Source organism: Dipodomys ordii, unplaced genomic scaffold (genome assembly GCF_000151885.1).
Source record: "Dipodomys ordii isolate 6190 unplaced genomic scaffold, Dord_2.0 Scaffold3, whole genome shotgun sequence".
In the NCBI taxonomy this organism is placed as follows: Eukaryota; Metazoa; Chordata; class Mammalia; order Rodentia; family Heteromyidae; genus Dipodomys; species Dipodomys ordii.
The window spans coordinates 5,850,911-5,867,698 of NW_012267219.1; the positions used below are offsets into that span (position 1 = coordinate 5,850,911).

Genomic DNA, 16,788 nt, shown 5'->3' on the forward strand with positions numbered 1-16,788 from the left:
AAAAAAACATTAAAATACATATCTAAGGGTTCATTTTCCTGACATCACATTATCTGACCTTTTCCGCTTGACTCATACGTATACTAGATATTGCATATAAGGGAAACCATGGGACCTATGTTTCTTTGGATTGATCTTTTCTAGAACCAAGCAGTCTACAGTAGAATTGACTCATTTCTAATTGCCTCTCTCTCTTTTTCCCTCTCTCTCTCCCTCTCTCTCTCTTTCTGTCTCTGTCTCTCTCCATCTCTCTTTCTCTGTCTCCCTGTCTCTCTCTCTCTCCCTCCCTCCCTACCCCTCTCTTTTTCTTGAGTTTCCTGTATATAATGGATATCAGGCCCTTGTCTGATCTATTGATAAATATTTCTTCCCAATTAGTTGGCTGTCTTTCTAGTTTGGTTGCTAGTTCTTTAGCTGTGTGGAAACTTTTTATTTTAAGGTAGTCCCATTTATCGAGTCTCTCTCCCAATTTGTTGTGGCCCTGGGACTCTCATATCAGAGTTGTTTTATAATGTAGGAAATTACAGATTATAGGCATGTGTAAACAATTTAAGTTTGTATGTTATTTATCTTTGGAATATTATAGCTATTATGGGTTTAATGTTTTAAACTAGGCAATCAAATATGGGAAAAAATCAATAATCCTGACTTACCACTGAATGAGCTCGTATCTTCAAATCTTAGACTTCAAATCAGTTTATCAGTCGATAACAACTCATTAAAGGAACTTACTTAAACAACTCATTAAAGGAACTTATTGAATATCCACTTGTAGAAGTATCTTGATAGATGCTAGCTCAGCTGATGCTGTGTCACTTGAGTCACTTCTCCAGCCCAGCTTTTTGCTGGAGTCTCACAGACTTTTCTGCCAGGACTGGCTTTAAACGTCAGTCCACTAGTCTCAACCTAGAGGATCAGTCTGAGTAGCTAGAATGACCCACAGGCACTCAACTTCTTTTTTCCCCCACTGCTTTTCTCCATTCATCTCCAGAAAGAAGACAGAAAAAAAGCAATGGATCTCTAAGAATGATAGAAAGGGCAAGTTTCATAATAGCAAGTATCAAGACAAAGAAAAAAAAAAGGTAACCAATTCAAAACAGAAAAATATAGAGACAGGTGTAATGTTCACATTCCCACGGGAGAAAACAGAACTAAGAAATTACCTTAAGTTCATTTTTTGGTGGCGGGAGGGGGGTCCAGTCGTGAGGCCTGAACTCTGGGTCTGGCTGCTGTCCCTCAGCTCTTCAGCTCAAGGCTAGCCCTCTACCACTTGAGCCACAGCGCCACTTCCAGCTTTTTTGTTTTTGCTTATGTGCTGCTGAGGAATCGAACCCAGGGCCTCAGGCATGCAAGGCAAGCGCTCTACCACTGAGCAACCTTCCCAGCCCGAGAAATTACCTTAAGTTCTAAGCCTAATGAAAATTGCATTGAGATATATTTTATAGAACTTGTAGAGCCACAGAATCATTTCTGCCAATTTTTGAATAAAATCTTAAATGAAAAATTTTAAACAAATGAAAATTTAAAAATAAAATATTATCTTAGAAAGAAAGGAATAATATAGGAAGTAAAATCATGCACATATCATATAGCTCATATTTGTGCTACTTGACACATAAAAATAAGCGCCTATCTGGAAAAACTCACATTAATGTCTGTTGCTGTTTGTAGGACCAATATATTCACCAAAATTAAAATGTCCATCAAGAGTAAAATAAATACATTCTGGTGTGTTTAAATGACATACAGCAGATAAAAGGGAATCCATAGTATTATAGACATCAACATAGGTATAAATAGTGATGCTAGTAAACACCAAAAATTCACATCATTTGTGCAAAATGAATTCAGCTAAAGTTTAAAACACAAAACTGAAATTTATTTAATTTTCAGGGTTTTTTTTTCCTACTCAACATTGTTCATAATTGTATTCAATAGCCAGTGAACATAATGCAATAGAATCTTTCTCCACCAAATGAAGAGCCATATGAAGATTTCTGGAAACTTCTGCTTGCCTGATTGCTGCTGAAAAACATTACCTATCAGTGATGAGTTCCTCATAAGAGAGGTGGATAAAATAATAGCAAAAGAATCAGAAAAGGAACTAAGGCTGTAAACTCACTTACTCTCCAGCAGGTATAAAGTCTGGGTGTTTACTAGGAAGGGTTGTGATCTGCATGTGTCAAAGCTTTCCATGAAAAGGACAGGTAACACCTCTCTTTTCTTCCCTAATTTGGACATGGTTGGATCTCTGTGTGTGTGTGTGTGTGTGTGTGTGTGTGTGTGTGTGATCATCACACTGAAATTATAAACTCAAAGTTGTCTGGAATGTCAACCCAGTGTCCAGGCCTGAAGGAGCCAGTCAGTCCACCCCACCCCCACCCCATAATTGTGCTAGCAGCTGGGTGCTAGCAGCTGGGAACATGTACTTATCAGCATGCAGACTTTAACTTTGGCCAGCAAGCCACAGAGCTGGCAGTACAAGAGGCTATCAGTAATTTCAGGGTTCATCCCTGAAATTCAGCAATGCTGTGAACTTTGTCTGCATGTATATTTAAATGTGTAAAGGGATATAATTTGCGTGGAAGATAGACCACATATTAAATTTAGGGGGAGGGGAAGGAAAAAAAGAGAACTAGGTGGAGAGCAGCACAAAGATGCCAACTCATCTTTAATATTTTATTTCACTGCATGTCAGAAAAATAAAAGAAATATGATCAAAACTTAATCGATGAGAGTTCTTGGGGCTTTTTCATAGGTATGTGTTTTATTACTTGATGTAATTTTATTTTTTAATATATTTTAATCTTTTTCAGATTGTAAAATTTAATTGCACACAGTTTTGTGATCATATGCACAATATGCTCAAGGATTAAAAGCAAAGCATTGTAGTTTGAGAAAGTCTAGTACTTAGAGTATAATTAACATAAGTTAAAATGTACATTATCGTTAAGAACATAATCCATAAGTAAAAGGAACTAGCTCATAAAATTGTCATTTAAAAAAAGCATTTAAAAATAAGTACCTATCTAAAAAGGACAGCGAGGGTCCTTTTAAATGAGCCCTCACCTGAGAAGTGGGAAACAATGTCTCACGTAATTGTGTTGAAAACCGTGGACAAAATTATTAATATTTTAAGCTCTTTATGATTTCTATATAATGTAAGGTACTATGAAAATGAAAAATCCTTCAAGTCTGAAACATTTCATAATAACAAAGGCCATATGCTAGTCTGTTTTCTATTAAATCTTTTCATATAGAGACCATGTTTGAATACCATGCCTGCCCTGCTTAATAGCCTCACTAATATAGGAAAGATGATAGGAGAACATTTTGGTACTTAGGATGCTGAGGCTGCAATGTCACCCTAGCAAAAATGTCCTTAAGAACAGCCTAATTACATATTTATAAATGTGTATCATGTATCTTGTAGTCTGGAATGAAGGCTTATGGCCATTTCAGTTTATCAAGTAAAGGAAGTCATTTTTTAAAAAGCAGTCAGTTAAACCAAGCAATAGTATGTACTCATGATTATTTTTGTAAAGGCTACCATTTATGGACTTCTTTTTCTATTTTATTGTATGCTTAAATGCCAGGGACTTGAGCCAGCAGAAACTATACTGTGTGAATCCAAAAGACTAAGAGGATGGCCCTGTAAAAATGTCTTCTTATCATGCAGTATTTAACATTCATTGTACATTGCTAGCATTCTCATTGTTTGATATAACATCCCTGCCTGGTAGATTTACCTAGTTAACCCACAAAAGTAAGACATTACATATCACTCAACCATCAGAATATATGCTTTTTATTTCCTGTCCAAATACCTCAACATTCTCATTTTTCCCATTAGGAAGTGTACTACAAGTTCACTAGGAAAACTGTGTGTACGCGCAAGAAAGAGGGGGGAGAGGGAGGGAGGAAGGGAAGGAAGGAAGGAAGGAAGGCAGGCAGGCAGGCAGGAAGGCAGGCAGGCAGGCAGGAAGGCAGGCAGGCAGGCAGGAAGGCAGGAAGGCAGGAAGGCAGGCAGACAAACCAAAAAACCTAAAAAGACAAAAAAAAAAAATGTGTGTAGTATACTCAAAGCCAACCACCATTCTTTAGCGATTCCTCATCTTCTTTTTTTCTCCTCTTTCTCTTCTACCTCCTCCTCCTCCTCTTTTTCTATTTTCTCCTATGGATAAAGTCATATTGGGGAGATGGGGATAATTAAAAATATAGATATATAATCATGCTGCATATTTCACACACATATAAGGATTCAGATGGGCAGATAGATAGATGGATTTTCTAAAATCTTTTCCAATTGTTACTAAAGCTAATTCAAAGGCCTGGTTCTAGGGGTCCAACAGGCATGAGCTGGCCATCCCCAAATTCCAGTCAAAGTGACCATAAGGAGAAAGCAGGAAAGGCATTTATTCTCAATGTATCTGCATTGGGAAGATGAGAGCAGAATTGACCTCCATGCTAACAGTTTGGGGAGTGTACAGGAAAGGAACAAGGACAAAGGTCATGGGTTTGCATAACTGGCAATCTTGGTCAAGCCTGGTCTGACCGGTCATTACCTCATGGTAGGTCATGTGGAGCCTTGTCGTTGATAAGCAAGAAAGCTGTTGCTGCGGGGGGGATAGTTTTGACTCCTCTTACACAATGTTTATCGAGCAGATCTGTTGCTCCTACAATCCCAATGATGGCAGGAAAGAATGATTCAGAAAATTAACTGGAGAGGGAAAGTAGAAATAGTCAATGTTTGAGCTCATTTTCAAAATGTATCAAGGATTTTCCCATTCATGATATGTTCTTCCTGACCTAAGTTTTGGGGACGGGGCGGGGAGGGGGGTTGTTTTGTTGTGTTTTTTTTTTTTTTTTTTTGTCAGTTGTGGGGCTTGAACTCTAGGCCTGGGCTCTGTCCCTCAGCTCTTCAGCTCAAAGCTAGCGCTCTTAGCACTTGAGCCACAGCGCCACTTCCAGCTTTTTCTGTTCATGTGGTGCTGAGGAATCAAACACTGGGCTTCATGCATGCAAGGCAAGCACTTATCACTGAGCCACATTCCCAGCCCCATGACATAACTTTTTTAATGTGACAATTTGTTGACTGGATATCCAATGTTTTGTTAAGTATGGGTTGTGGTGTATTTGGGTTTTTTATTCGTTTTTCTATAATAAATACTATAAATATATTTGGAGGATATGTCTCCCTGTCCATACTTAAAGATGTTCCACTAAGATACCAAGATGTAAAATTTCTAAGGCATAGGGTATCAATATCTACTAATTATTGGTATTTCTCATCCTTCTTAACACTTGATATTGTCAAACTTTTGACAAGTTTTCCAAACTAATGAACTCCATTGTGCTCTATTTAGTTTTGATGCTGTAATGGTTAATAATTTTGTGTGTGTGTCAGCACTGAGGCTTGAAATAAGGACCCAGGTGCTGTCCCTTATTTTTTTTCACTCAAGGGTAGCACTCAACCAATTAAGCCACAGCTTCATTTTTGGTGATTAATTGGAGATTAGGGCCTCAAGGATTTTCCTGCTAGGGCTGGCTTTGAACCAAGATCCTCAGACCACAGCTTCCTGAGGAACAAGGATTACAGGTATGAGCCACTCAAGCCCAGCAATAATTTTATGTCAAGTGTTTATTATTTCTTGAATCAAAAGAATTTTCAAATGATTTGGCAAGTCAGAACTTTGGAATAACATATAATAGGCAGTGCTAGATATTAAGCTCATACAAATTTATCATTCATTTTGGAACATGCTTGAGTTTATTACTTAGAAATACCAAAATACATTTATCTTTAACATAAATTAAGTGCTGGCACATTTTTATAATACTCAATTAGAAAGACATTATTCTTTATCTTTGCCCTAGGAGATCTATTGACTCCAAAATGAAGTTGAGAAATAATATAAGTAAAATTTGTTGAAGAAAATTACCAGTGTGGTGTGTCACATTCTTACTATCAATTTTTGTTCTACAAGATTTAGTTCTCTGTATGGGAAAGTAACCAACAGAGATGTATAGAAGATAATTAGGGTCGTAAGAAGCAGAAAATTTTATTTGCCATTCACTATTCTCCATAGCAATAAGCATTACTTCTCTCACATAAACTCAAGTAAACAGGGCTAGATTATTATAATACAAATAAACAACTGCACCATTGCAGTGGTATCTAAGTCTCCCTCTTGCCAGTCTATGCTTGCTGGGCATGACATTGAAGTTCAAGGGCCCTAGCTGCCTGAACTGTTAAATAAAGATAAACACAGTTTGTTCTCCATGCATAAGAAAGCAGACATTTAGTATCTTTTTTTGGGGGGGGAGGGTCGCCTGAACTCTGGGCCTGGGTGCTGTCCCTCAGCTCTTCAGCTCAAGGCTAGTGCTCTACCACTTGAGCCACAGCACCACTTCCAGCTTTTTTCTTTTTGCTTATGTGGTGCTGAGGAATCGAACCCAGGGCCTCAGGCATCTAGGCAAGCACTCTACCACTGAGCCACCTTCCCAGCCCAAGTTAGTATCTTTGAACTTATTTTTGGATGAATAAAATACAAGTAGCATGGACTATAAAAGTCACTTCACTACCTGAAACTTTGAGTCACTGGCACCTAGCTCCTTCTTACTTCAAATGTGGGTATTTTACATCTCATAACAAACTTTTCCCTATCCAGAGTTCATAAATATAGTGTTTTAGCTTCTAATATTTTTAAGTTCTGTTTCTCACATCTGGAGTTGAATTGGCTTTTGATGGGAGATCAAAATCTTACTTATTTTCCCAATGGATATCTAGTTGTCCCTTGTAGCACACAATGCAACATTTTTTTCCCATAATGTAACATCAATTATATATCAAATAGCTGTGCATGTGATTGATTCCCAGATTTCAGTTTTTTTTCCTTGTTTACCTGCATATCTGCAATACCACTATACTTTATTTAGTAGATAATAAGTTTTGATGCGATGTAACACAATCCTCCCCTGCTTTTTTATTCCTTTTTTTCCCTATTTTTACTTGGCAATTTTTGAACAAATACTCTTTGGTTTGCAGATCATTTCATGAAATTGTATGGAAGACAGTAAAAGAGAATTACACTAAAATTTTTAATTTAATTTGTTGAAATTATAGAGTGCAATCTGTTGTAATTATAAAGTGCTTGGTATACCAATTGTTCTATCCAGAACTGATGACCTAGTTTTGAAGCTACAATACAATGCGGCTGTTGCTGTGTCTGGTATTTCCTCCCACTTCTCTGCCTGCCAATTTCAAATGATGGGATTTACAGTCTGATGTGGTAAGAGGAGGTAGGACCTTTGAGAAGTGGTTAAGTCATGAGGTCTCCTCCCTCACAAATGGAGTTAGAGCCTCCATACAAGAGGCTAAAGGATCTTCTGTGCCTCTTTTGCCATGTAATGGTATAGAAAGAAGTTTCCAGCTCTGAAGCACAGACTGAGTCTTTGTTTGACACTAAATCTTCTGGCAACTTGATCTTCCCTTTTTCACCCTTCAGAAACGTAAGTATATTTCTGCTGTTTATAAATCACAATCTACTTTGTTATAGAAGTCCCTGACAGACTAAGGCATCCTTTATCGCTGCGTCTAGGATTATTGTCTCAATCTGGGGATGACACAATTGAAAAAGTTGACCAATACTTCCCAAACTTCAGAGAGCATAAGACTCACTATGAGTTTTTGAAAATGATATATCTTAAACAGTACATATAGGTTGGGCTTAATATTTTGAAATGTACAATGCATATGATATAGATAAAACAGACCACATTTTTTAGAAAGGCTCATTGGGCTCATTGGTTTCCTTTTTAAGCTATAAGTTATTAACAGTTCTACAGGAGACTAAAAGGAAGAGCAAATTACAAATGCACTTCATCATCTTCATATGAAGTTCTTTTAAAAAAATTACATTCTCAGGGCTGGGAATGTGGCTTAGTGGTAGAGTACTTGCCTGGCATGTATGAAGCCCTGGGTTCAATTCTTCAGTACCACATATACAGAAAAAGCTGGAAGTGGCACTGTGGCTCAAGTGGTAGAGTGCTAGCCTCGAGCAAAAGAAGCACAGGGACAGTGCCCAGGCTCAGAGTTCAAGCCCAGGACCGGCCAAAAAAAAAGAAAAATTACATTCTTTGCTAGGATATCTTGCTGTCTGACTTAACAATGCTTTAGGAGAGAGAAGAACTTCAATGTTTAGATTATAGTATATACATGTATTCATAGAGAACAATGTTCCTGTAGCTTTTAAAAGAAATACTTAAAGCAACCTGATTGATTTTCTCATAAATTTTCTTCCATGCCATCCATACCAAATATATTTTTAATCAATATTGGTAAGGATTTCCTTTCTAGCAAATTGTCAGTTCCCTTGGGGACTCTTTCTACATTTAAAATATATATATAAATAAATAAAATTTAAAAAAACTTATTTATGAAGTGGACACTGAGATGGGGTCCAAGCTGGTATGATTCCACTTTGAGCTTTGCCTTTGTTTTAGGGATTTTAGACTTGGTGGGCCAAGTTCCTGGAATGAAAAAAAATACATCTGGTTCCCCTCCCCTTAACAACCTAACTCACCCTTGATTGTTGAGTTAAAGACTGACCCATAAAACAGATAGGTTGTAATCTGGCTCCAACTGGCTTACAATAAACCCTAATTTTTGCACATGCTTACTGTAAACTCCACCTTTGCCCACCAAAAGCTAGATCTCGCCTTACCCACTAAATTTGCGTGCCATTTTAAACCAAGGTGATAAGCTGGTTTAAACAGCCATTACAAACTATAACCTCATTGGCCACCTGTGTGTGGTCAGGTATGGCTGTACAATGCTTTGTGTGTGTTATGATCCCATCAGTCACCTGCGTGTGACCAGGCTAGACCTCGGGCGCTCAGGGTCACAGTATCGGCTCTCAAGCCTGTGCTGCAGCCCTGACTGGTCAGTGTAGGAACCTTCTCAATAAACTTGCTTCTTTGTTAACAACTTTGTTGTGGTGGGCTCTGTCACTCCAGACAACTAGGTGGGCTTGCCTGCCTGAGCAGGGGTCTTCCTACTACAATTTATACTAGTAGAGTTTTAATTTTCTTCCAGACTTGAAGAACCTATTCACATATTTACCAGATGATTTTTTTTTCTTTTCTGGATTATTTTAACAATATAAGAATAGAGTTTGCAAATGCAACTCTTGTCATCAGTAGGATAAACTTTGGAAAACTTTATGTTGAACGTCTGACTGTTCCAAACTGACTTAATTTTATAGTTCCTTTTCCCCTGAGGAAAAAACTTTCAAATTCATTTTTCTTCTGAAAGGGTTAAAGGAAATTTACTATACTTCACGCCACTTAGACAAGCCATTCCAAAGCAGTTAGAGCCCTGCAGAGTCCAAAGGACACTACTTAACCACTCCACCCTTGCCTGGTAATAGCATAGGTTTCTTTTCCTCCTCTTAGCTCAATCCACTTCCCATTAACCATTCTAAGTAGTCAGTAGACTTGTTTTATTTTCAGTTTTAACTTCCCTGAAAAATCATTTCATTCAGTTACTATCAAGAAACCAAAGCCTGCATTGAGGTTGAACCAAATGTATTTTGAGTATAAAAGGAGGGAGAGAAAAGAAGGAAAGGAACTTTTCCTGGATTTATAATCCATTTTTTTCTAACAATGGTGGGTACTATCCATGTCTCTACATGTTTATGGCTTTTCCTCTCATATGTCACCTGACTCAGTTCCCTCTGACCATAATACATGAGTGCAATGGCTGATTTTTTTTTTTGGTCTTAATTGACTGGATTAATGAATCCATGAATAGCTAGTAAAATGTTATTTCTAGGTAAAGATGCTTTCAGAAGAAGTTAGCATTTCAGTCTATATACTGAGTAGAGAAGATTCCCCCTCACCAACACAAGTACACAGCTTCCAGTACTTCAAGGACTCTGTCAAAAGTAAAGTGTAAACTCACTGTCTCTCTTGGTCTCTGTCTCTGTATCTTTCCCTCTCCCTCTCCCTCTCCCTATCTCTTTCTCCCTCTCCCTGTCCCTCTCCCTCCCTCCCTCTCTCTCTCATTTCCTTTATCTTGGCCTGGGGTAGAACATCTAGCTCTTTTTTGTCCTCAGACATTAGTACTCTTAGGTTTTGAGTCTTGAGTTTCAGAGTGGGCCTTATTGGCCCCTCTGGTTCTCAGGCATTCAGGTTTGGATAGAACTACACCACTGCCTTTACTGAAGACAGCAAAGATGGACTTTGTAGCCTCTACAATTATAGCAACCAATCTCCCATACTAAATCTCTAGTTATCTCTCTATTTATCTCTATTTACAATGAGGTCTTAAGTTCAGTGGCTGTTCCTACTTCCCTGCAGCCTCTGTATCAGCAATCTTGATAGTGTTTCTTCTACTTGGTGGGACTATTATTCTTATCCAACTTGTCAAGAAGCAGTATAGCTTTCTACTGTCACATATCCTTAGACTATGTCTGGGCCAGGGGAGTGAAATATACATACTTTATACGCTTTACATCCTCACTGCTGATGGATATTCAATGTAAAGTCTTTTGATAGTACTAGAATTTTGAACTCAAGGACCCTGGATTGCTAGGCAGGTAGTGTATCACTTGAGCCACACCTCCAGCTCATATTCCATATAATTTGATGTTAAGAATTTGGTGACTTTACCAAAAAGGTTTCATTTTTTAAAATCTCATAACCATTGAAGACAGATTTCTCATAGAGCTCTTTGCCAAAAATTTCCATACTTCTGCCAAATAGTAGTTCACAAATATTATCTTATTTCTTATTATTGTTACCCATGAATATTTTTTGCTTTGTCTTAATTTCCTTAAGACAGACTGTTCTAGTTTGCTATTGCTAGGCTGTTCTACTACTTGTCTATATCAACTATTATACCATATTAAATTACCAGAAACCTATAGTAAGAACTCTGATGTAAAATCTTATTGGGCTGAAATCAAGGGGCTCAGCAAGGCAGCTCCTTGTTGGAGGTTTTAGAAAATTCATTTCCTTGAAATTCACATTCATTGGCTTATGACCTATTATCCCATTTTCAATGCTATTATCCTATACTCATACACCACCTTCTATAGAAAGCCAGGACAATTTCTTGTATCTTTAAAGGATTCATGTGATTAGACTGGACCCAATAGTAGCATGTCATCTCAAGGTCTCTCACCTAAATAACATCGACAGGTTTTGGTATTACAACATGGGGTCTTTGGCAAGCCATTATTCTGCTTTCCATACTATCAGTATACAGGTAAGACAACTCCAAATGATGTCTTGGACCTGTTATGTACTGTGTTCACAGTTACATAAATTTATAAGCATATAAAATGTCTTTCTTCTATCATATTCTTCTAAGTAGGCTTCTAAGTACTTTATTCTATCCCTAAAAGCCCTTCTGACAAAAGACTTTGAGAAAAGGTAGGCTTTTAATTTACTAGTAGTACTTGGGTTGGTTTTTGTTGTGGCTGTGGTGGTGGTGGTGGCTGTTGTTTTGAGCTGGAAACCTACTAATTTTTAACTAAACTGATGACTATTGCACAACAACTTGTGATCTTAATATATTTACTTAAAATTTCAAATTTAGTGCTGTCTCAGGCTACAATGTTTTGTTAACAATATTTGTACTTTATGCTGAGCTCCATTATTACTTTCATATTCATTGTTTGTTTCACTTTTGAGTGAATTTTAAGAAATAAGCCTATTATCCTCCCCATTTTACAGATGAGGAAACTAAAACTTTCGATATCACAGAACTAGTAATTAGGATAATAGGAACATTTATCTTAAGCATGTCAAGATGTGTTATTATTTCCTGCATATCTCAGAAACCCCTCATGTTATAGCACTGGTGTTCAATGTTTACAGAGTAGGCCTCTTGACATAATTCAAGAAGTCATAAAATAGGAGCATACTAGCTAACATCAAAGAGCAGTGGTAAATATTTTATTAAATCACTAAACTTGTTTTTCTTCATTGTTACTGTCTCACGACTTGACCTAAACCTAGTAGGTGATCTGCAGTGTCCTGTTGCATAGATACTGGAAGATGATATTATGAAGAATGCCCTATCCAATGTTTTCATCAGCCCTGGAGCATAGATATTCTGTAAGACCTGATATTATATTTTTTCTAAAATCTTTGTAAGCAGTTTAATTTTTTTTGCTCTTTTAGGCAAAGTGAAGAGCATTGTCCAACTCCCCACCCATAAAAAATCTAAATAATTCAGTCCTTCCTTGGGAGAAATAAATGTTAATCTCTTAGAATTACATAGTTATAGAATCAATGGATTATTGTACAATTCCCTTATTCATATTGTAGGTACACATGTGTGAGACTCATTGGCATAAAATAATTTCTTAAACTTTGGTATGGAAATACAAATAATCAACTATATAAGGCTGGTTAAAATTTTGGTTAATTTGTCTATTTAATATAAAAGATCAATATTTTTAAAATGACTTCTCTTTTGAAAGCCTAGCAATTATTATGAACTTGGGAAAGGACACAGGCTCCTGCTTAAACATTTCTATTATTTTTTCAAGAAGTAGTTCATCAACCTGAAGTCTGTCAATAAAAGTAAATACCAAAAATATATGAAATAGGTTTTTCCTAATATTACCTTGGTTTGATCTATATCACTCTTGGCTGGATAAGTCAACTCTCCTTGGTACAGTTTCCTTCCATATACAAATAGTGATTTTAATATATGTAGTATCCATACAATATACTTTCTATGAAGGTGTATTTTTTTTTGTTGAGACTTATTACACTAGGTCTAATTTGTTTATTGACTTAAATCATTTTAGTTCTTAGTGAGAACTGACTGTGTTCCTGGGATGAGGAGTCTCATGCCTCAAAGTATTGTCAATTTTCATCTGTTTGTATGTGTTTTTTAAAAAAGAGAATATAAATAGCATCCCAGATTAATCAATTTGTAGATTTCATTCCCATATATAAATTAAACTTGCCAGATCCTATAGGGCAGGAGAAAAAAAATATTTGTTTCCTTTCATTTAAATACCTTCAGTTTAGTACCACCAATTCAATGCAGTTCCCTAAATGCTTTAGTATTTGAAAGCAGATTTGCTTCACCCATTTACATAAGTTATATCTAAGCCTTGCAAGCATTTGAGTTTTAGCCTGTGAAGTTTAATCACCTTATTTTTTGAAATGAGAAAATGAATGCTCACAGAGATTAAACAACTTGGCCAAGGTTACCCAGGAAGTTAGTGGCACTGAGCCAAAGTCAAAATCCAAATATACTGGTTCTTTGTAAAAGGTACTGTATTTGTTTCACTATTTTTTCATTCCCTTTATCAGAGCCTCATATTTGTCTGAGGAGACTCTGTACTTTTTAAGCTTTAAAAGCTGCACTGAGGCACTTGCAATTTTTATTCACACTCCTAGTTTCAAAATACCATTAACAGATTAAGCATTTTACTACATGCTATTTTGGTGTTTGCATTACTCCTCCGTCTTTCCACTGCCTTTGAGCTGTTCAGAGCTGGTAAAGGGAGAAGGGAATTCTAATATTACATAAGAGGAAAAAAGGGTTTTGAGTGGTGAATAAAAATAGTGGGTGGTGGGGTTATCAGAGGCAACAATTACAGAGGGATGGGGAGAAGGGGGGAAAAAGTGAGACAGTACTGTTTCCTAAAGATCAAAGATAGAGTTGAGAAATAAAGCCAGTCAGAACATCAAACACTGACCTTTTAGGGTCTGTACTCATTCTGTACATGCATGGGATTTGCAAGATTAACTCAATACTTGGGTTCATGAAGTCAGCACCATATAAAATTATGAAGTCATACTTTCTTCCATTCAATTTTAATATGGAACACAATGTCTTTTCTTCTTTCTCTAATTCATATATGCTGAAAACCAGCACTTGCTTGACCTTAGTTTAAGCCTTTCTCTCTCCCAGTATTACATCATGAAGTCATATCTCCTAATTGTTGAATACAGAAACCTCTCCAGGCTAAATAAAGAATTATTCAAACATCAGTGAGCAGGATGGCCAATTATTAGAAGATCAAAGAATCCCTATTAAAGTGTCTGTAACTTCATAATCAACCCTGATTCTGCATGAGGTCCACCCCACTCATATCAAACTTTTCTTCTAAAGTACTCAGCATTCTATATTCCTGTCCCATATTCAAGTCCCTAGGTTCTTTTCATAGATAGGCAAAAACAAAAGAGAGGAGCTGAGAATGTAATACAATTCAGATAATAAAACTGCAACAAGTTAACTTATGGAACCATCAGACTCTTCTTCTAAAATCAGATTTAACCCCTAGCTTTATATCCAATTATTTGTGTGATTCAAGGTAATGTAGCTTTTCATATAATCTATTTAACTAATAATAGGGATGTGGATCTTCACCACTTTAATATTTATAAATAACTTATTTCTATTTATAATTTAAAGGATCAGTAAAGAAGCAAATGTTACTGAGAAGTGGGTTGCTATTAAAAAAAAAAAAAAGTCCACAAAGGCTGATAGGAAAATAAAAAATTTCCCAACTCTTCTAGATTTTTGGAGCCAGACAGCTTGATTTCAAATTTGAGTTCAGTCATCCTTTTACATCAACTGAAATAAGAATAATATTGCCATGGGAATGGTTAGTACTTCAAAGAATCAGATCAGGCACTTTACAAATGTTTGTTACATTATAACCTTTCTTTCCTTACTCTATAACTAGTTAGGACTACAAAATGACCTTTTATATCTCATGCGTAACTTAAATGGCATTGAATTCACTGCCTTCCACATTAATATAAATGAAGAAAAGAGTATTTTCTTGCTGGACTATAGATATTGGGTGAGAGTAATTAATAAGGCTCTTCTTGGTTATGTCTATGAGAGAAAGCATGATTTTGAATTTCAAGTCTCCAACGCTTGAAAAAAAATTTACTGATATAATTACACATACCGTACAATTTATCCTACTATCAGTCCAAGTGTGTATTGATTGGCTTGTAAGTCTTAGGCAAAAAAACCATACTGTGTCATTTAATCTTCAGGCAGAAACAAGCAGTTGCCATGATGATATACAAAAAGCATTGACACCAAAATATATAACTTTCACCTGGAAGGGGTCAGCGCTTTACTTTCATTTACTACATCCACCCTTACGCATTCCTCCTGAGTTTCCATAGGCATTAACATGGAAAGAAGGGAGAAGGATTCTTATCCATCTCTTTGCTTCTTTCGTCATCATATTAAGTTAAAAGTTAAATCTCTGGGTATCTTCAGTTTTAGAAATGCTAAATAAGTTTTGCCACAATTGCTTTGAAACTACTTGTGATTTTTTTTTACATGTCACTCATTGTGCAGTGTAAGACACCAGAAGTTACAGAAATTAAAAATTAAGCATACAAACAAAAAAAAACCCAAATCAGATCCAGTTGTTGTGGAGTTAACATTTTAGCTCAAGCTTTCTTAAGAATGGTACTTGGGCTCCGGAACCTGGGTTATTCACTTTCATCTCCAGCCACTTGCTTTGAGACCTTGTTTGATTTTCGAAGGACTCAATTTCCCCACTTCTCAAATAATAGTTGGTTCCAAATAAGCCTGGTATGATCTCGTTTTATTTCAAGTGTACCTACTACCAGATGAGCCCAAGGAAATGTTACTTTAACACACAGGAAGGAGGTTTCTCACACCTTTTCTTCCCCCCTCCGGTACCTGTCCTTATTTGGTACATATTTTACTCCTGGCTCACTGAGGAACTGGGACATACTTTTCCTTGCAGCTCACTGGCCAGGGTGTGCCTGGAGGGGAGAGGCGTCTCATTAAGCCTGTTAAAAGGTCTCTACCTACGGCAAGAGTAGGAGGGCCCTGGAGGAGCCTGGGAACGACGCTACACACAAACATTCGGTTTCAGATTGTTCTTTGAGCTTGGGTTCTGCAGCTCGCGAACGAAAAGCCCAGTCACGCACCCAGTCCAACCCTTCCTTATCTGATACCATCCCCTTACTTCCCCGCCCCACCCCAGCCCTCCAGTGGGACTGAATGCGCAAATAAGGGTTCTCTGCAGGAAAAAAAAAGGCGGGGTAGCAAGTCAGGATGGGCAAAATCAGGATGGACCAGCTGTGGCTTGGCTCAAGCCTGAGAGCAAGGAGAGTTAAAACCTGGAGGTCGGAGGAGAGGCCGGGGGAGGGGGCAAGGAGGTCAAACTGAGATGCTGGGACGAGCGCAGACCGATGCGGGGGGGGGGCAGCAGTCCGCAGCCCGGGCACCTGGTCCGCCCAGGAGGCCCTGTTGTGGTCCCAAGCATTTCCTCCTAACCACCCCCCCCCGCCCTCATGACTCTTTTGGTTTCGACCAGCCGATTGGGCGGGGCCGAGGAGGAGGAAGCGGGGCGGGTGGGGGGGAGGAGGGTGGGGAGTGGAGAGGAGGACGCCATTTCCCACAATGCTCTGGGGCGTGCCGCCGCCGTCGCCGCCGCCGCCGCCTCCGCTACGGCTAGTGGAAGAAGATGGCGGAAGGCGGAGCGGCGGATCTGGACACTCAGCGTTCTGATATCGCGACGCTGCTCAAGACCTCGCTGCGGAAAGGGGACACTTGGTAGGGAGATGAGGGTCGTGGCGAGGGGTGTGTGTGTGGGGGGGGGAGGGAGAGCGGTGACCCGAGACGGGTGTGGAGGCCGGGGCGGGAACTGCGGGGTGGGTGTCTCGGGCTGGTGACAGGTGCGGGCAGGTCCGGCTGCGGCGGCCGCTCGGCGGGGCTCGGAGGGCCCAGGTTGGGCCGGGAGAGGACGAGGG

At 38.3% G+C, this 16,788-nt stretch overlaps 1 protein-coding gene across 4 annotated transcripts in view; it reads left to right on the forward strand.

Annotated features, from left to right (window-relative positions):
* Positions 1 to 16,422: 16,422 nt before the first annotated feature.
* Usp15 (ubiquitin specific peptidase 15) overlaps positions 16,423 to 16,788 on the forward strand; it is a 105,062-nt gene continuing 104,696 nt past the window's right edge. For all 4 annotated transcript variants that reach the window (XR_001175247.1, XM_013021397.1, XM_013021406.1 and 1 more), the window contains exon 1: positions 16,423 to 16,591. Coding sequence is in view for 3 of the 4 variants with exons in the window: in XM_013021397.1 (XP_012876851.1) it covers positions 16,503 to 16,591 (89 nt within the window). In the remaining variant the exon portion in view is untranslated. The remainder of the gene's footprint in view (positions 16,592 to 16,788) is intronic.